Genomic DNA, 21,273 nt, shown 5'->3' with positions numbered 1-21,273 from the left:
AATCCTAGAGGGACTAGAGAAACGTAATTAATTGAATACAAGGTATATATAGGGTGATTTTACAAAGAAAGTTTACCACATCGACTCACCATATCATTCATGTGGTGAACTTACTTTCTAATCACCCTGTATATATTATAAAATATGAGTATTAAATATGAGAGCTAAATGCATTGAAAGTAGAAACTATTGGAGCAAAGCACAGTTCCAGAAGGAAAATCTCTCTTGCGTCTTTTAAAGAGTGACATTGTGTTTGCGTTGGGGATGTTCAGGGTGAGGGTAAATGGGATTTGCTGCTTTTGTTTCCGCTGTAATTCTAATACGCCCCCGGGAGTCCCTGTGTTTAAGTGTTTCCCTCAAGCTAAAACACAGCAGAGTCTCTCAGTATATTGTGTAACCAACAACATCAATAAGAAATGCATTGAAGCTGGGAAATGTACTAGAAGGAACATTAAAAGTGAGAACAAACAATAGTTCCTTTTTAAAACTTCTGGGAGTTATGTTTTTAAAATACCAACTTCCAGAGTTTATCAGTATTGCCTTCCAATTCCCGTCAGCTCCCTAGATTGATCTTCGTCAATGTACTTGCCAGTTATTTTTTTTTATTTTGTATTTATTTTTTGTATTTACTACTTCATGCAAGTAGCCTGTGTATTGCATTTTTGTACCATAGCGTACCAATTTCATTGATACAGCTCCCATCATTAACAAGTACACAGGGCGCTTTATTTAAAAAAAATACAAAATATGGAGTTCATTTTTATACTAATAAAAAATGTTGGGTCCCCTTCAAAGACACGATTTGGGTAAATACAATAAATAATTAAATAAAATAAAAATAATTTCCTGCTGATTCTCAGATGTGACTTGGTTAGAGCCAGAGGGAAAATCAGCCGCTTTTAATTTTTTAGTCAATTAAGTGAACATTGCCGTGAGCGATCCTCACCCCCTCCACCTTGTTCTTTGGGATTTCGGGTTGAATGGATGTCCTCTGTTTAAGTGCAGTCATGCATGGTGCTCTTGATAGCATGAATCTGTACTGTAAAATGTGTTTTAATTGAATTGTTAAAGGCTCCTACTGTATAATAGCTGCCTCCAGCCAGTTGTTGCTTCGTAGGAGTCTAGCCTTTTGTTTCACCTTATCTGCGTTTTTTTAGGAAGATCCCCGAGGGGCCAGATACATTTTGTGTGGTGGTGTGTGGTTTTTTTTCTTCAGTATATTGGAATTTTATTTATTGTTGACAATCGGGTTTATTTTTTTAATTTTTTTTTCCCCACTCCTTGTTCTTTTTAATCTCTGAAACCATGCAACTGGTACTTGCTTTGCTGTTAAACGAAGACAAGGTGCGCACTGTGTAGTTTCGGTTCAAATGATTTTTAATCCGGGATAAAACATTTGCATGTGTTACTCAACCCATACTTTGCTGGTTTTACATTACATTCAGGCCCCAGTATGTGTAACTCAAATGTAAAGCTCAAGTAAGCTTTTGTATTTTTAAATGGGTAAAAACAAACAAACAAAAAAAAAACAATACATAACAAATTTGAAACAGGAGACAACCAAGTCCTCAATGTACTCTACAGTGCCCCAAACTGAATAGTTTCCAGTTCACCATCGCCTTTACAAAGTTCACCTCTGCCTCTGCTGCTAAGTTAGTGCTTGGGCTTTCTGTTCAGCTTGTGAATGACATACATTCAAACAAGGCTATCATTAGCTGGAATTAGCAGGAGCAATTAACCTTTCAAAGGGCCATGGATCTTAATAGAGATCATGAAACACCGGAGATAAAAGAATCCAGCCCATTAAGAGTTCCCAAAGAGTGAAACAAGACCTTTTCAATGTCCTGGATACAAATCCTCTTTTTTTTTTCCCCCATCTTTGTTTGTATTTGGGAATGGTTTTGTTTGTGTGCATTGAATTACAAAAAGAGCACATTTTAATATCCTTTTGTGATGACGCTGGCTTTTTTTTTTTTTCTTTCACGTTGGCCCGATTTGTTTATTCTGCTGCTTTACTTGTGGGTTTGCTTGCTTTCTGATGGTGCGAGATGATGGAGCAATTCCAGAGTGGAAGTGTTCAGCCAGCTTTAATCTCTTTCCCTGTCCTGCTGATGCAGGTGATAACTCGCTACTAAAATTGCTGACGTCAAAAAGCAAGAAATCTGTGACCCGCATCAGGAAAGCACCTGCATGTTTGGAGTGATAACGGGGCTTGGAGAGGCTGTGACATTGTACCACAAATTAAGTACATCAAGGGCATTGTTAGGACCTATGTGCTCACACACAAAGCCTCTGTTCACAATGTAATTGGTAATCTCCTTTTCTATAGCAAGAGTGGGAATCCCTGCCATGCAGATAATTAATTAAAATAAGTTTGTGGGAGAAACAGGTTTAATAATTTTTTTATATGAAAATTAATTTGTACATTAATATGCAACTAATGTAGGTATTTTTTTAATATACTGTATATTTTTACATCAATTTTCGAAATAAAATGAGATTGTTGCTGTATTTTTTAATTTTTTTTTTGACTGAATTATGGATCCCTTGTTTTGTACTGGAGTTTTCTCAAGAATTAACAACACATGCTTGTTTTAGTTTCCAGCGTTGGGTCAGGTGTGTACTGTGGTTTTAAAACAAACCCAATATGGACCTGGTGTGTGGGGGGGGGGGGGTTCCAGTAACAGTGCATGATGGTAGCAATGTTGTGTTTTATTCCTAAGCCCCTATAAAGGTCTGCAGTGTTACTGGTTACCAGCACCCTAGAAAGCAGTGAATAATAGGAGTCGTCCTGTGAATAAACTGGGTTTTCCATTGGCACTTAACAAGGGTTAAATAGGTGCCAATATATTTTGATATGATGCGGTCTCTGTATGCTGATGAGTTCACAGGTAGTGTGAGGAATACCAATCTGGAAAGTCTGGAATTGATAGACCAATTTATCATCATCAGATGTCATCTGCCAGGTGCCAGAGCCTTCATTGCTTAATTTATCTCAAGTCATGAATCCTGTGTTTTTTTGTTTTAAAACTTGTAATTCATACTGCTAAACTCTGTATCTTTTTGAGCCTCATTTTATGTTGCTCTTTTATGATTTCTTCATATGCTTTCCACAGATTACTTTACTTTAAGGAAACTTGAAGGAGGAAAGAGTGTTTTGTTCGGGGGGTGGGTAGTATTTGCACAGGTGAATTGTGTTTCAAACTCGGATGTTCAATGTAGACACGATGAGATCACTGCTGGTGGTGTAATGTAGGTACAAAGGGATGTTGGACTGTGCACATAGTTTGGGTATTTAAAGCTGAGGTTCATCTGAAAGTGTTAAATCAAGATATTGCCTTTATCAGACATTTCGAGTGTTTGCTTTCTTTTAAATCTGACCTTTTTGTTGTGTGTGTGGTTTTTTTTGCAATGAAATCATTGTTGGACAGAGTCCATATTCAAGCCTTGCGTGAAGCTAATAAGAAACCCGGTGAACTTGACAACCGTTTAGGCATTGTCTTTGTCGGTGTCAAAAAGTAAAAGCTCCCTGTGTTGGATTTGGTATTTATCATCCTTGTGGCTCTCCCATTGTACTCTACCTGTTTTCCAAATAGTTTATTGTTGAGCAAGGGCACCAAAATGGGTGTTCTTAAACCTCCTTAAGAATGGCTAAGCCCTTTTCTTAAACTCGGAAATGCATTGTTACAATATGGGCCCCTTATCGATAAAGGAGCGATATGCACACAGCACTTTCAACATCAATAGCAATCGGTAGCACAGCTGTGGATCGGACCGCCTGATACTCGGAGGTCTTGGGAGTTCATGCTGTAGAGAAGATCAGTCCTTTTCACTGTGGTTGGAGAATAACACTGTCCTTATTGTAGTATTTCACCTACCTCTCTATTGAAGTAGGTGGCTATCGTATGGTTCTTATCAAGACGCTTGTACGATAAAGAGCACAGAAATTAGTTCTGCTGCCAACTGTGTGTTTCTTAAGCAAGTTTCGGCTTTGATTGTTGTTGTTAATTTAAATGCACCATATGCTAGTGTTTACCGGCACAATTACGCACTGATTTCCCTCTTAAGGTTTCATTGCTTTTTCAAACAACCAGATCAGATACCACTCGGTTTGCTAAAGCAGTGCAGATTATTCAGAACAAGGATTCATGGACTAAGGAGCAGTATTTCTGAACATAATAAAAATAAATAGTAGAAGGAAATATTCAATATAGGAGAATTGAGCGTCGTTCTGGTCTCGGTTTATCAAGTCTCATCCAACAACCAACAAATAAATAGAAACTTGTCCAATGGCCTTAAGTTTTTTCTGTTATCCTGTTGCGTGTTTTTTTTTCTCTTTACTAAACTTTGCTGTTATTTTAAGATGCTCTTCTTGTAGATGCTTTTGTTAGGCCTAGATTCAGTTCCTGGTGTGTTCATACCCATTCGTATTGATTTTCAGTGGGCATAATGAGAACTCATTACTTGTGTTCCCCAGTTTTCCCACCTGCTAATGATTTGGTGTGTTGACACTCGGCAGCACAGAGGCTCAGGGGTCAGTTTGATTTTGTGTGTTGACACTCTACAGCACAGAGGGGAAAACAGCGATCCACACAAACCCAAGCAGCTGTTCCTTCACTTGTTTCACTTGGAATGGTCCAATTAGCTCAATCAACACCCATGACCCTCACCTGTGGAGCGCTTGATCAAACGATTGGTTCGTGCAGCTCTACCTACAAGTGGCACGACCAGTGGATTTGAAAGAACAGATGAAGAAGCAGCTTCTCCTTTTTGATGAGTCACAATGTACAGGAGATACATTGTGGGGGGAAAATGACTAATGCATTTTCATTTCATGTGTTTCACCATGCTAATCTCCTGTATTGCTTGGAGTGCCGTTGCTAAAGCAACAGATATTCTTTTGAAATGTAAATCCATGTGGCATTCAGATTGTTACATCTGAAACATTTATTTTTTAAACCCAGTTAAACCAATTAATCTGAAGATTTTGTCCGGTATTGACATTTTAAAAAGAGTGATTTCAAAAAATGGTGCGTTTTTGATTTAACACAAACCCTTTCCTTCCATCCGACATCTCTATCCCTGCCGGGCATCATACAGAGTATGGTACTGACGTCACAATTACATTCTTACATAAACTCCAGACTTCACGTGGACTTTCATTAGTACATGTTCTTGAGAGTATTTTGATAGAATCATAGTCGTCCACTTTTACACAGGCTTTAGATTGTTTGTGAAGGTCGTGTCTTATAAACCTGAAAAACTTGGCTTGGACATTTCTTACAAGAATCTATGGTTGTAATAATTACATGTTGTAATCATGTACAGCTTGGAAGCAACCGTCGGCCGTGCTTCAAAACTCCCAATTTGAGTTTGGTCCACTTGCATCCTGAGCACAGCCTTTAAAAATAGAAAACAAGATGGAGCAAAATAAGCGTCTCTAATCACAGGCTCCCCTCCCCGCCAACACACAAGCTCTGAGAGCTCCCCCATATTAATATCATCCAATTATAAAGTAATTAGTAATCCAGGGCCTCTCCTGGAAAACAAGTGGAAAGTCAGCAGTGCCAAGTCTGTGCTGGTTCAAAGTTTAGTTCTAAATTACATCTCCAAATATCTCTACAGAGGGCGCAGACTCCTCCTGAATTCATTTTGCATGTAACTGACCTAGCAGATAAAAATACATTTGGACTTATCTGATTGCACAAGTTGAAAGGACCGGTGCATTAATCGACGACTTTTGAAATATTTTTTATATACAGTACTTTTTTTTTTATGTAAGGAACTGGCAGATACGAACCTGACACCCAGACAGAACGTTTTGTAAAGTGTATAGATACAGACAGAGTATCTATCTTCCTTAAGTTTTCATCCTTGCCTTCCCTCCCCTCCTGTGTTTTGAGGCACATCTGATAGTCAGATCGCCCGCAGTTCCTGATGGAAGTCGTGTAGAGCAGCTGAATCACTGACACATGGGAAGCAATGCAGAGGGGAGGGGGGTTTCAATCAGACTTTCAACAGTTCTGTAAACATGGAATTTTTTTCAATTTCAGATATCAATACAAAACTATCAAGCTCAGTATGATTTTGTTTCAAAGTAAAATAATTGGCAGGTTCTTGTTGTTCAGTGTTAAACACTCAATATTGCTGATGCTGAATTTAGAAATAGTAACAGGGTTCTCCACGGGAATGCTGTACAGCTGGGTGGCAGAGCATTATAGCTGGGAGCACTTTCAACAGAAAAATAAAATTGCCTTGCCTTAAACATGTAAGATTGAATAATAAGAAGAAATTGAACAAGTAAGGGATAACACACGACAGGGTGTGCGTTGTGTTGCATTAACATACTGCTGTAGTTGGGTTGGAGGCACAAAGCGAAGCTGAGTGACTGACTTCAACTAACAAAACTGTATGTTAATGCAGCACAACGCACAAGCCCTGCCGTGTGTTATCCTGCTTATAAAACGGATACAATTAAAGAACCCCCCCCCCCCCCCCCCCCTCAATTTCTGCTTTATTAGCCTCTGTGTTGACATAACCGGCAATGTTAGCCTTGTCAGTGACCAAGCATTTAAAAATGCCAATCATGTATTTTTATTGATAATGAAGAGATACAGAAAATGAGGCAAAGACAAAGTTCACTATCCACGCATTACTACCTCTGGAGAAGCCAATACAAAAATACATTATTGGCATGTTTAAATGCTTGGTCACCAACAGGCTATCCATTTGAGGTTTTATACAGCACTGTTTACGGAGAGACCAGCACGCAGGCAGAAATTGAGTACTCTTGACCTGCCCAATACGCACTGAAGCATAGAATTCTCGTAACATTTTCAAGACAAACTGTTTTGAAGTTGCTTACCGTTTCTTTTGTTTCATCCAATCAATAAAAACACCATTCTGCCACTTGTCTACTTCATGCCTCCAAAAAGATCAGATGTGACAAATGTCACAGATTTTTAAATACTTTAAAAGACCTCTCACAACAGTGTGTATTTATTGCGAGTTTAATGTCGTGTATTGATCATTTATTAATTGAACTGTGCTTCAGCAAAAAAATAAGTGCCGCCATGCCTGTTTAACTGTACTGTAAAAAAAAAAAAAAAAACCTCAACAGCCAATCAGCGTGCGGCATCCAAACATTCAGTTTTATAAGGAATAATAATACACCCTAATTCGTACCCAGGCTACACTGCTCCGTTTACCCTCTGATCCTTTGCGATATTTTTTGTGTTTCTGGCAGAGCTTGCACATCATACCACCCAATTCAGTGCCGTAAAAAAGCCATTTGTTTTCCCACATAACATCATACCCACTGTCACGATGTTACTTGTCTGTAGGCACTGCCCCTCTTGCGGTTCTTCCAATTCGCTTTATATAGGTTGCTCTTCGCTGACTATATCGGGTTGGCCTTTTTCATTTTCTAAGTTTTATTTTTTATCATCCATGTCGGTTTGGTAATTTCCACATTATTTCACTATATGCTTCGAAAATAATCGCGTGGTTTTTTTTTTGTTTTTTTTTTAAAGCAGTCATTAACGTTCCAGCCATTCGAAGTGCTCAAAACGGAAACCCCACCCCTTCAGCTCTCTGATTGGTTAAATGTAGTGTCAAGACGTGACACAGCTGTCATGTGGTTCTAAGATTTATTTTTCACCCAGCGCGCAAGTAATCTATTCCTCATCGTTAACGGCACAGTAGCATCTGCAAGACGGACTGCTGAAAATACCTGCGGAGAACCATGACTAAACGAAACTAAGATTTGACAAACATTTCAACAAAGTTTCAGTGTCTTAAAATATTGGAATGAGTTTCAGATTGACTATGTAGTGAATGTCAAACCATTCCAATAGTTAGACATTGGAAAATACTTCTAGTTGAAATGTATCTCAATTCTTAGAAAATAGTACCTTTCCCCACCTCCCACCTTACACTCTTCAGAGCTGTAATAATAGTAATTTACATGTGGCATTTTTACATTGATTGTAATCTCTAAAATGAGAATTGTTTGCATTTTGCTTGAATGATATTAAAAGGGACTTTGTCTCCTGCTGTGTTCTTGTTGTTCAAACCATAAGGCTTGCTTACATCACCTGTAGTTTCAGAATGCTGTACCCTGAACTGCTGTCCTTTCTCCAATGGTAAAATGAAATCCTTATCAAAAAATATGAAACTCCAACAAGCCCGTGCAAGCCCACTCTGCTCGTGGCAATAAAGAGGCACTGCCAGCTTTCCAAGGCTTTTCATATTAATAGTTTGTTACTGTACATGTTTTGGTACATCTCTGTTTCTTCAACAGTAAGTGAAAGTGATTCACTTTAATATTTGCCATTTAAAAAAAATAAACACAGACCTTTTTAAATGTGAAATGAAATGTTTTTAATGCATTCGTTCAAAAGAAGACATACAGTACTTTAAAATAAACCTGGGGGGCAAATTTTTAAAGCCAAGAACTTTCCAACAGTCCTGTACTCAAACTGTGCCTGTTCTTTCACAAAGGGGGGTGGGAGTGTGGGGGGGGCTCCTTTTCTGTATCAACAAAAATACATGATTGGCATTTTTAAGCAACAGTGTCTAGGAAAAAAAAGCAAAAAACCCCTTTTAAATCGATGATCGATGAGGTGGCTTTCTATAACTTCAAAGAAAAGTAGTCTGCTCCAGAGCACTGTTTACCACATTGCTTAAAAAAAAAAAATTATCCTGATTCTAGTCACTTGAAGTGGCGCGTAATATGACCTAGCTGTCAAATTGAGCCATTCTGGAGACTACCCCTGCTGGTGCCACGAGAAAGGCACTAACAATACCACCTTCACTCATTTAAGAGCAGCACTGAATGGCCCGTTTTGTCCCATTTTCTATGGTTCTGGCACCTCATAGCTTCCCAGTAACTTTATAAAGACTATAAAGGGGACTCCGGGCCTTAAATAATAGAGCGGTGACTTTCTGGATCGTGTTGCGAATTTCTCTGGCTAATCATATCAGGGGTCAACCCTCTCCAGCTTTGGTTTATAGCGCTGGCATTTGTTTTGTTCCAGGGCTGAGTGATGTAGTCATGCAACAGCTTATTAAATCCCAGTGCTTAACACTCCTATTGCATTAGCTTATGTGTGGGTTTGCTTTCAGACAGGCACCGCGTTTGACAGCCAAGGGCTTTCGTATATGAACAGTAATGCAATGCTAATACAGTATGTGAACCTAAGCACTATATTGACAACCCCTGCTTTCCAGCAGCAGATTGATTTGTCATGCCTTTGTGGTTTTTAGTGAGGTTACTGTGATTCAAACAAGGATGCTGTACTTCCTCAAACTCATCTCACAGTTTTGGTTTTACCCAACTTTGCCACATCATTAAATGCTTCTCTGTGCTCATTGGTGTTGGTTCCTTAGCCTTCCATAACCCAAGCTAGATAATAATGTGACTCATAAACGCTCTTGGTTGCAAGGATCAACATGACCTGGCAGATATCTGCATTAGCTTTTGGTTCTTTTGATCATCACGTTGCAACACGCTTGCTCTGTCGTCATGCTGTTGTAAAGTAGCAGGATGCTCACTCCCACCCATATAAATCCTGCTGTGGAGAAATGTTGTGCATCCCCACCACTTCAGAGCAGAGCATTATTGTGCTGGCAATGACACGCTGCTTGTGTCACTGCACCACTTCCTTATCCATTCACGTCTCATCTTTCTATTGCAACTTTTTATTTGAAAGCTGTAACTGTACTTGCAAAAAAGAGGATTTTCCTTAAGCATTAACATTGACCTTGCTAAACCCTTTTAATACTAACTTTGTGTTTCAATAATATCCAGCTATACAGACAGTATAATGCTTTGGGTTTCACAGTGCTGTGCAGAGAGAATAGCGGCAGTGAGATAATGGACCTCCAATTACGCAGCTTGTTCTGCTCTGCACTTTTTTGTGATTCCCGGTCCCGTGTTTGATCAATGTGGTGTGAAAGTTCGGAGGTATATAATACTGAACTCATTAACAGCCTGAAAGCCTCAGAATAATTGAGCAATTTTCAGTCTTTTCTCACCCTGTCACATAGAAGTACTGAAATATATGTAAAGAGATTTTGATTTAGATTTTAAGCATTTAATATTCACAGCTTTTAGACAATTTATATAGACCTGGTGTTCTGTGTTGGCCAGTTTAACACAACTGGTTTTACCAAACCCATTTTGGGTGCAAGTGATGTTTGGTTTGTTTTGTTTTGTTTTCTTAAAGGGAGCAGAAGACAGTAGAGAGAAAAGTGTCTGATTTCAGTTGCTCAGTGGGGGGGGCGGGGGTAGAGGGGTCATGCTTTTGTCTCCAATGCATGGAAAGTTCCACTCCTTTTATAGAATACCCCTGCTGGTCTATAAGACTGGGTAGGGAATGAGTTCCAATTCCCCATCCAGTGTTCAAAGGTCTACTGGTTGGGGGCTCCCGAGTGGCGCATCTAGTAAAGACGCTCCCTGTGGAGTGCAGGATGCACCCTATAGCCTGGAGATCGCAGGTTCGAATCCAGGCTATGTCATTGCCGACCGGGAGTTCCCAGGGGGCGGCGCACAATTGGCCGAGCACTGCCCGGGTAGGGAGGGCTTAGGTCAGCAGGGCAATCCATGGTTCACCGCGCACCCAGCGACCTCCTGTGGTTCATAGGGTGCCTGCGGGTCTGCTGTGGAGCCATTCAAATCTGTGTTGTCCTCCAGCATTGTAGCTCTGATGGCTTCGCTGTGGATCTGCAGTGTGAAAAAAAGACAGATAGGCAGGGACACTTTTTGGAGGATGCGTGTGTCAGCCGCCGTTTCCCGAGTCGCCGGGGGGTTGCAGCGGTGAACTGGGATTAATAAAAATACAATTGCCGATTCCAAATTTGGGTGAAAAACTGAGGTTAAATCATCGGTGATGACTATATTTAAAAAAAATAAAATAAAAATACATACATAAAATAAAGGTCTACTGGTTGAATATTGCAGTGCTCCACAAGCATTATTTAAAAATGTCCTTTCATCAATATTTTCATGATGTGTTTTTACCAGTTGTGTCCCAGGGAATCGTGATTGTGTGTGTGTTCAGTATTAACCCTCACCCCTTTTTCTTTCTTTCTTTCTTTCTTTCTTTCTTTCTTTCTTTCTTTCTTTCTTTCTTCTTCACCCCCCTCTTCCAGTTGAAATTATCCTTCACTTTGGATCGGGAGAGTGGGATGCCCCAAGGGTGCTATATCTACAAGTACAGAGACAGCAACAAGTAAGTGCGGGAATAATGAATCTCCCATTCTGCTACATGAACACAGACCGATTTTGCTTCATTTAACATGTAAGTGAGTTTTCATGAGTTTTCAAACCCTCTGCTTCCTGCCTAATGAAGTACTAAAGACTCAAAGCACAAGAGCTAGAGGTTTCATATCGGTTTACAGAGCTCACTTTTTGAATGTGATCGAATGCCTTTACAGTGCTGGATATGCCTCCATTTAAAGGATTGACAGTCAAGACTCCTTCCCTCCGATTAGCATTGATAGCATTATCACTGGGGGCCCCCCTGATATCATCTTTGTTTTTGCTTGTGTTTTTTATTGACTAAACTCTCTTACCACGCTAAGCGTTTTGAAGTACAAAAGGGAAAGGTCTTTTTTTTTAAGGAAACAACGTACAGTAAACCCACTGCCCTGGAACCAAGCTAAATTGTTTGCTCCAATTTCTAGAAGTATTTTTTCATTGTCCCTGAAATGGACCTTTTTAATCCGTTACCCTTTCCGCGAGGTCTTGCAATGCAGAACCTGATGCACAGTGTGCTGAAAGCGCATGTTGGATGAGATACTGATCTGGAAAGCAACTGTTGCTATTCTTTCAGCACCACACTGTCAGCTGCGCTGGTGGCTGAATCTAAAGCAGGCATCCAGCAACCAGTGTCAGTAACCAGTGTATGACCTGGTGTATTTCCATCAGTGTGAGGCAGAAACTCTGGATTTCCAACTGATGGAGCCAAAATGATGTGTGTGTTTTTTTTTTTTTTTTTTTTTTTTTTTTTTAAACCGTTCCACTAATGTATTGAACGCATTGCATCCCAACTCCAGTCCATGTATTCGAATTTCCAGTGCAGGATTTCGCTCCAGCCAGGTAGTGAGCACCTGTTCACTGTAATACTGTGTTACCAGAATGCTGCTGTTCATTCAATAAAAGCAGAAAGCTATCTTATTCATTGCCATCATAATGCAAGGTACATTTGATTCATTATTGCATCATTTCAGTGTACCCTTATAGAAACTTACACAAACATTTTTCTCTGGAAAGTTGTAAACTTTGCATGTCTGCCATATGGATGATTTAAACATTTTATTTTTTGTTGTGTTTCATAGCCCAGATTTGTATAAACCTTTAAGTACTGAACAAATCCTGAGAGTCTGTATTGTTTAAATATAAGAATCTATCATGTGACTTGCTTGTCTGTCTTTTTAATATTTTTTTTTTCAGCATGTGCATATACGAGATTAGCAAGCCTCTTTACTTTAGCACTAGAAATCTCATTTAAAAAAAAAAAAGAGAATAATGAAATGTTAAAGCAATTTCTTTTTGTTTCTGTTTTTTTTTTGTATACAGTCAGTATTTATTTGTGGATGGTAACTTGTTTAAAGATACGGTGACTTAGCAATGGATTGCCCAGCCAGTCATTCTGGGGCACCTGGCAGTCTTATCCTCCAGCAGGGAAACTCTTATTGCATTTCCGTACATTGGAAGCCATCCATATCTAGTGGGTTTTGCCAAAAGCAAGTGCAAGCTTATGAAATAATTGTTATTGTTTTGCCTGGTTCATTTGATGATATTACCTGTGCAGGACCATTGTGCTTAAACTTCTGGGACTGGATCACTTCGGCAAGAAATTAAGAGAGAGATTAAAACCTCTGCCACAAGGCAAGAGGAGAATGCTACACTCCTTAATCTAACTGTCCTGGAAGGTCAACGCTGAGAAATGATTTGCGTTCCTGCCAGTCTGCTTTTAACTGGCATGATTTTTCTTTTTTCCTCTTTTTTTTTTTTTTTTTTTTCCGCACCTCCTCGCACCCTCGGTGCGACGACTCTCGCAGGAATGCGTTATAAATACCAGGAATGGAAAATAAATAAATAAATAAATAAATAAATAAATAAATAAATGGGGTGGTTTGAATTTCAGCACCCCAAAAATAGCTTTTTTTTTTTTTCTCTTGTCACATCTGTCAGTTCATTTCCCAGATTAGCAAAGTACGTCGGTCACACCTCTGAATGTGTTAGACAAGATGATTATTAGTTTTTTTTTTTTTTTAATTTAAAATGTATTTATTAAGCAGTCCTGCTTTGTAACTTGTCAATTACCACCAAAGACACATTTTGAAATTTGAGAAAAAAACAAACCATATAAATGTTTCTACTGCTTTTCTCCAGTTGCATGTTGATGAAGACAGCTTGCCGTTGGTGGTCCTCTCCCTAATCTGGGGTAGATCAGCATTATTCAGTATATCTTCCAGAAGTACAGAATCACCTTCCCTGAAGCCTTAATTTTCTTAAATGCTTACTTGAGCTTATATGCTAATCTTTATTTATTTATTTCTTTCCTATTTCATACTTGTCCTTGAGTGCAGTCTGTTCTGTCAGGCTATGTCATCATACAGTTTGACAGCCTCTAATAGAGGTGCAGTGTGCCTTGGGTCCCGTTTATAGAACAGTGTAACATCTGCTGGTGGAATGTGCAGCCTTCGTCAGTGCTGTGGGGCTGCTCTGTTGTGAGGACCTGGGTTAATGGGGGGGGGGGGGGGGGCTTTGGATCAGCTGAAATCCTTTTTTCAAGGGATCGCTTTTAAAGCATGGCGAGGGTTTCCAAAGCAGACACAGCCAGAACAGCCTGCCAGAGATTTAGTAATACCAAATGTGATGGGTGAAAGCTATTATGATGTATAATAATACCAAATAAAGTGAATAAGCAGTGGCAGAAATGTCTTTCATACTGTAAGTATAGATCTTAGCCAGAATAATCTGAACCCAGTTTGAAGACATACCCGGTATTGTCACTGTGCTTTTGCACGTGAGGAATCTTATTCGAGGAATCAGTGAGGCTCTGATCACTCTTTGGTCCGGGTGTCGTTCGATGCTCTGGTGGTTTCTTAGGTTGCACCACACTCCTGCAAACTCCAAATGCACGGAGGCTGGTCTGCTAGGATGGAGGATGCACTTGACTGCAGTCAGCCAATGAAAACAAGCTTGGCCCTGCCAGTGTAACAAAGAAAGAGCCCATGTGTGGAAGACACAGGACAGACTGCATGGGGGCTGAACCTCTGTAGGGAACACTGAGAAGGAGAATGTAACTTCTGAGCGTTTTGACTGATGCAGACTCTAATAGGTTGCAGGCGATGTGTTACACATGCACAGAAAGCAGCAGCCTAGATGTAACGAGGATAGTCCTGCTCAGGGTCTCCAAGCATGATGAGGGGAAAGGACTCTCCATCAAAAGTAGTTTCAAAGCAGTTGCTATGGAAATTATTCCCAGTGTTTGGTGTGGAAAATGAGTCCTTTTATTGAAATTAAGGCCACACAGGAGACCATAGGTATAAAAGTTTCCTTGTAAAAGAATAAAAAGTTTATACAGTTATTTTTGTACATGTCTTGATACAGAGCCTAATGTTAAGTACAGTGGCTTAACATTGCCTCTCGTAATAAAAGTTGCTGCTGGGTTGTTTTGGGTGTGGAGTGTGTTGGACAGCTTGGTTCTGTTCACTACTCAGGAGAATAAAGACAATCTCTCGTTGAGCTGTGTGTGTGTGTGACGGGTGTGAGGTGCAGGCCTTCGTTTCTCTGTAAATGAGCTGGGATTTGGCCAGTCCTGACTCGTGAGTGGTCAATGTTGGCCTTGTCACACTCGCTTCATTGCTTTCGGGAAAAGGCGGAGGGGGGGGGGACAAAAAAATAAAACCTGATTTGAACAAATAACCATTTTGCCGGTGCATTCTTCTAGCGGATTTATCTGCTTGTGTGTGTGTTGTGTGTGGTGTTTTTTTTTTTTTTCTTACTCAAACAAAATGTGTGTTAATTATTCCAATCATGTTTGTATTCAGCATGAAACATCAAAGCGTTTACTAATCTTTGTTGAAAAAAAGCATTCAAAGGGATAGTAAAAAATTATTGAATAAATAAAAAAAAAAAGGCTTTTTGAAAACCTCGATTTCCTTCGGGGGGGGGGAGGAATAAACAAATGTTCATGTGTTCTTATCACTTTAGCAGGGCTTCTGTGGAAAGCCTTAGGTGTTGGAAATCTGCAATTGTTTTAGTGAACAGTATGGGTTCCTGGGAGGGGTAAGGTGTTTTCACTTTAACCTGCAGCCAAAACCAGGGCTCAGAAATACAACACCGCTCCGGGTATACGCCTGGAAGGGTTCTTAAGAAAGCATAATCGCTTCCCTTTGTAGCTTGTACTCCTGCTGTGCAGCTTTTGGAACGTAACACTGATGACCTAATGGTGTTGTACAATGAGGTGTTCTTTCTGAAGAACCTGCTGGATTTGTGGTTGAAAAGCAAGTCTGCTCTTTGCCTGTCCTCTCATGTTTCTACAGAAGGCTGTTCTGTTGATGGTTTTATTGTCAGTTTAGGCTGCTGGGGACATTAACATGGAAGGGAAATGCAGCGCTGAAGGTTAATTTGGCAAGATGTATAGAGTATCATATATATATATATATATATATATATATATATATATATATATATATATATATATATATATATATATATATATATATATATATATAAGTAATCCATCACATATCCACTCTAACCGTTTATCCTACCAAAGTTTTCGTACACTGTGTCGTATGTGCTCTGTGCGCTGCCATTGCTGGTAGTGTCATGTGAGCTGTTCAGTGTGTTGATATGTAAATAAATCCTGTTTGCCTGCGGGGCGTATCAACTTCAACCTCCGTCTCGATCTCCTGCCTGTCACTCAGCAGTGAATGCACGCATTCACACGGCAGACGGCTACTCTGTCACAAGCATTAATACCCTGTATCTTTCTAAACAAGGGATTTAGGGGAGCTCCCTAATTTAAAAGCTGAATCTCAAAACAATAATTGTGTGAAATAAAGTAATTGTTGCAGCTGTGTATAATTTTTACATATCCGTCCTTACTCTGGTCCCGCTGCAGTCAGATATGCGATGGATTGCTGTATTTATAAAAAAAACAAGTGTTTAAAAAAGTCTGATGTTTAAAAGCTTTGGTGAATATGAGAGTAATTTAGTTTCTGACAATATCCAATAAGTTATGTAGATTATTTAGCAGAGAATATGGAAGCCCCCCCCCCCCCTTAGTTTAGTAAACCAAGCACACCTGTGTCTGTCTGTCACGCTACTGTTCCCTACAGTACTGTAGTATCAGTAAGGTAACAGTCCGCACTTGTGACGTGGGGAGCAATACATTCAGACTGAAGGTTGTGTTGGCGTCATGAATCGGTGGATTGGGGGTCTAGCCTATTGCTAGGATTGCGGATGGCGTAGAACGGAGACTGAGGGGTGTCCAATGAAATAGCCGGTTAGAATTTCTGCCATGTCTGTACTCGGGTTCTTAAGGAACTACCAGGTGTGCCACGTGACTGAGGGACTGCTTTGCAAGCCCCAGTTTTCCAAGCATGGAATTTAATTTTTTTTTAAATTTTTTTTTTTACCTTGGCAGCAGCAGCTTCCATGTGGTGTTCAGCGCCGCTGTCCTTCAGCACCACAGCTTATTATGAAGTGAATAAAATTCCAGGGTCATCTGAAAGGGGCTAGTTTTAAAGAAATCTCTCATTAGTGCTCCATTCTGTTTCTGGATGTTTAAATGCTTCTCTGTCATGCACGTTCTGCATGGGGTAAAGTAGAGCTTACATTAATTCTCATTACTATTGACATCCTCGGTAGTGATGATTCTAGTTAAATGTTTTAAACAAGGTTGTCAGCACCAGTGTTAAGGCTGGCACTTGGGATGCCTTTGCAGGTTTTCTGCTATTTAAAAAAACAAACAAACAAAAAAAAACACAATTACTCTCACTATTGCCTCCATCATCATGAGTTAGGAATCAGGAAGCTGTTTATCATGGCCTCCAAAATGAAGTGTTTCATAACTTGTTTTAATTTTGAGATTCATGTGCCTGGAGCAGTATTGTCTATTCCCTTTGATCATCACATCTTCTAATTGTGGTAACAATCGCCTCCTGCCTCCAAGTTTTATTCATACTTTTAAACGGTTAGACTAGATTTGTTTTTAATGTGTACTAAACAGTAAGCAAATATTTAAGTAAATGCAGAACTGTATTAAGCTTATTATTGAATAATAAGTGTAGGTTGCTTTTCATCCTAGAACTTGCTGTTTTAAACTTGATGTCTTGTACAGGCCAGGTTTGTTCTGCGCTATGACCCTAGCCTAGAAGAACACATTGTTGTGCTTTGTACAATCGCCTTGTTTAGTTTAGGAGTCAGAAGAACATTGGCCCTTTTTTCTTGGCCCTTTTCCTGGTTGCAGTTTGATCTAGTAGATATTGGGAAGGGAGGGTTGGCTTGACCGGGTCTGTTTTGCTTAACTTGCTACAACATTTCCTGTGTTTGACATGGGACTTTTTTAATTTTATATATATATATATATATATATATATATATAATTAATCAAGACACTCATGAAATTGCATAATATCCTTTTTACTGCGTGCTCACAATCATAACTCTATTGCAGGGTTTGCTCGTATTCAGTTTTCTCAGTTAAGCCTATACAGTTTCTGTGAGTAATATAGGAGCCTCGTAGGATGTCCAGGGGGGCAGGCTGGAGGGGTCAAAGACGTGGAACGCCAAGTTTAGGGATCCCATTAATTCCTTGTGTTTACAATTCAAACCATTGTCAAGCCCAACCCAAGTAGAAACCTAAAACAAAAGGGACCACACCAGATGTAATGTTGGGCTGAGCCATGCGGTTAACACTTCAGCATTAGTGATATCCTGCTTGGGGTGGATCACACATGATGGTCTCGTGCGTGCGTGTGTGTGGGGGAGTGTGTTTTGAATTGGTTGTGAAATGTCATTAAAGTTCAGAAGCTTGTTCTTCACCTTGACCTTCCTGCTCATCTGTAATACACGTGCTTGGGTGTGTGTTTGAGTCGGTGCTGTGGTTTACATAAACCGTCCCCTCCTCATACAAAGGAAGGAAGCCTTTTGGTGAACATTTATGGGTCTTATGTACATTTATACATTTCAATTAAAAAGAATAAGGTTATTTAAAAGTGTTTAGAACATTCCAGCCATATGTATTCAACCTTCAATGTGTGTGTAATTATCTACTTGTAGTAATAGTCACAGCTTTTTTATAACACACCCCTTTTTGTACACACACTTTTTGTAGTGCTATTTTGTGTTCATCTCTTTGACAGGAATGTTTCTTAACCACCTGGATGGTAATTGTGTCCATAAACATCATGCATCTTCACTGTGTAAATCTTCTATTTTCAGGCTTACAGTAAATCACTGGAACATAACTGGGGAAAGCACATCATCAGATCAGATCCATTTGCTCTTATCAAGGAGTTAGGGAGTTCCAAAAAAATAAAAACCCAGCCTGATCAATGCATTAAATTAATTTTACTCTCCTTGTTTTTTTGTTTTTGTTTTTTTTTAAGTGTTTGCCAAACCAGATGGCTTTGTCTTGAGTTTAAGCTGTCTCTTCACCAGCCCCCTGCAGGATTATAACACCCAAAGCGTTATTTTTAGTTATCTCTAAATACTTGTTTGCGTCACAGTGTTTTTTGTAAAAAGAAAAGAAAAAAAAATCACATTTTATCAGTTATAAAAAAGACAAAAAAGAAAAAAGAAAAACTTAGAAACTTAAAGGGCAAACCTCAAGTAGAGCGGGAATGCCGGCCTGCGCAACAAGGCTGCGTGGCATTGAAGTGACTTCTGATTGCCATGGCAGGGCTGGAGTATTAAACTGTCCTGACAATGGTCACCCCGCAGGGTAAAGGTCAACCGTTTGTGCTGCTGTGTTAGTAAGCAGGACAAAAAGCAAACACAATCAAAGCAGGCCTTTTACCCCTGGTATTTTTACAAGGGCTGTTATGCAGTGTTATTTATTTGTAATTTTATTAACTACAGTTCCAGCACTGACACAGTATAAAGCACGGCGGATGTAGTTCCATTTTGGTAAAAATGAATTTGCAAATGTAAACCACTAGCCTGACTGGGCATGGGGGTGGTGGTGCTGCTTACCCAAGGTGTCTCAAACCATTGTCAAACCGTTGTTTTTTTAGAAGCAAATTTCTCCCCTCCAAACCTGAAATTTAATTTTAAGTGATCAGGACAAATGTTTACAGAAAAAGCACACCAGGAGCTTTGGTATTATTGAATGGTTTCAGATTAATCTGATCGAATGGGGTTTTAAAGGGATAGCTCAGTGCCAGTCCCATGTTAATCCTGCTGGGGTTTCATCTGCTTCACTTGTGCCACGTTGTCAACAGCATCAAGGGGTTCAAACAGCCACTTCTGAAAGAAAGTTTGCGATTTTGTTTCTATTCAGATCAACATTTTGTTTTTACAAAACAGTTTGCAAAAATGACAGATTGAATTGTATTGTGTCGTATCTGTCGTCCTGAAGCATACCCATTGAAGCACCCAGCCGATAGCTACAAAATAAATTGCTATTGCTATACATCCCAGTTTTGCACCAATGTGCCATTTGTTTTGTGTGTGTGTGTGGCTAAGAAGCTAAAAATATTGTTTTTCTCACAGAATGACTCAAAGGGAAGTTTAAATGTGGAGCAGTGTTCGCCCAGTGGAGTGACAAATGCAGATCGGTTGGGATGGCTTTGTTGTTGGCCTCTCCAAACTTTCCCAGGGAATGAAAGCCGCCGTTTTTTTTTCTTCTCTTCTCCCCGTGTGCCATCTAATTGGGAGGGTCTGCCTACGGACCTCAGGCTCTGCTTACAGGCTGTGACCAATCTTTAACACAGATCCATCATGTGTGAACAAAACCATGGCAGCAGCCGAGAAACATCCTGCCGCTGAATGTGCCTTCGAGCATTGCCTTTTACATTACACACAGTTTATAATGAGGGTCTCCTTTACTTTTACACATCTGTTTAGTTTACTACAGGCTCCCCGGACACTGTGAAATTACTCAAATGAACAGCCCATATTAAAAGGTGACAGGATGCCTATTGCATTGCAGTGCAGGTGTCCGAGGCCTCTCTGAAGAGTCCACTGTGGTTTCCTGTGCTGGCTACTGTCGGGGGCGGGGTCTCGTGGGGGCGGGCTCAAGGTGGAAGTTCTCTGGAAGGGGGCGGGGCCATGCTGGTGTTTGTTGTTGTCAAGGGGCTGTTCTCCCTAATGGATTTTACACTTCATTTAACCTCAATGGCACTTTGAAGTCTCATTTTGAGACAAAAGGTCACTTTCTGCATACAAGTGCAAAAAGTTTTCAGCGTCGACGAGTCTCTCTTTGTGCCAGTGCCACAGTTAGTTTAGCGTACGTGTTGTGAATAAGGAATGACGACCTCGCTCCCCCTGTTTGTTTTCAAGTGGATGTTGTCCTTTTTGGCTTTTTAAGTCATGCACTGTTTTATGGTGCTCGGACCTGAAATATATTAACACTGAAGCATTTGTGATCTCCAAATTATAACAATTGATATAAATATATAAAAAAGTCTTTGTTTTAGTTTTTGCACTTTTTGTTCTATTTAATTTAATTAATAAAAAATAAGTTTTATCTGGAGTGACCTACTTCTCCAGAGGCTGTAATGTAATATAATTAAATGTTCATTCACTGTGGAGTCTCTGGTGCAGTAACTTCCAGCTGTGCTTAATTGGTGGTAATTTCAAGTAGTTTTTATTTGATATCATTTGCAGAATGTAATTGCTGAGCGTTCAGAAGCATTTCATTGCTTTCTTGTAAGAATTGCTGTACTTCAAGCTGTAGCCCGTGGTAACAATACACATTTTTAAATATGTAATAAAATCGTTCCTTTTAAGTTTCGCTGACCCTGCAGCAGACTGTGAGATTCTTTTTCTCAATAAATATAAATACTAAGGAGTGAACAGGGTTTCATCTTGCATCAGGTCAAAGAATACATCAACTCCAGCCTTTTAAGATATGTAAATGTCTAAATGATGTGGTCCTCGACTCCTCTCCCGAGAATTGACTTTCAAATCCCATTTACATAATGCACAAGCAGACCACCTTGAAGGTGGGTGCCTTTTCATTTAGTGATTTCCACGCCGTCGTAGGGGTTCGAGAGACACCCCCTGGCACTGAGCAGCGGAAG

The 21,273-nt window shown here is 39.8% G+C and overlaps 1 protein-coding gene across 3 annotated transcripts in view; it reads left to right on the top strand.

Annotated features, from left to right (window-relative positions):
- Positions 1-21,273, top strand: part of LOC117423618 (DIS3-like exonuclease 2) — an 84,139-nt gene that overhangs the window by 53,734 nt on the left and 9,132 nt on the right. For all 3 annotated transcript variants that reach the window (XM_034039677.3, XM_058990399.1, XM_058990400.1), the window contains exon 14: positions 11,155-11,234. In XM_034039677.3, coding sequence (XP_033895568.2) covers positions 11,155-11,234 — 80 coding nt within the window. The remainder of the gene's footprint in view (positions 1-11,154; positions 11,235-21,273) is intronic.

This window comes from Acipenser ruthenus, chromosome 17, assembly GCF_902713425.1.
Source record: "Acipenser ruthenus chromosome 17, fAciRut3.2 maternal haplotype, whole genome shotgun sequence".
Classification (NCBI taxonomy): domain Eukaryota; kingdom Metazoa; phylum Chordata; class Actinopteri; order Acipenseriformes; family Acipenseridae; genus Acipenser; species Acipenser ruthenus.
The sequence above is the reverse complement of the archived record's forward strand: the minus strand, read 5'-3'. Positions and strand labels throughout refer to the sequence as shown.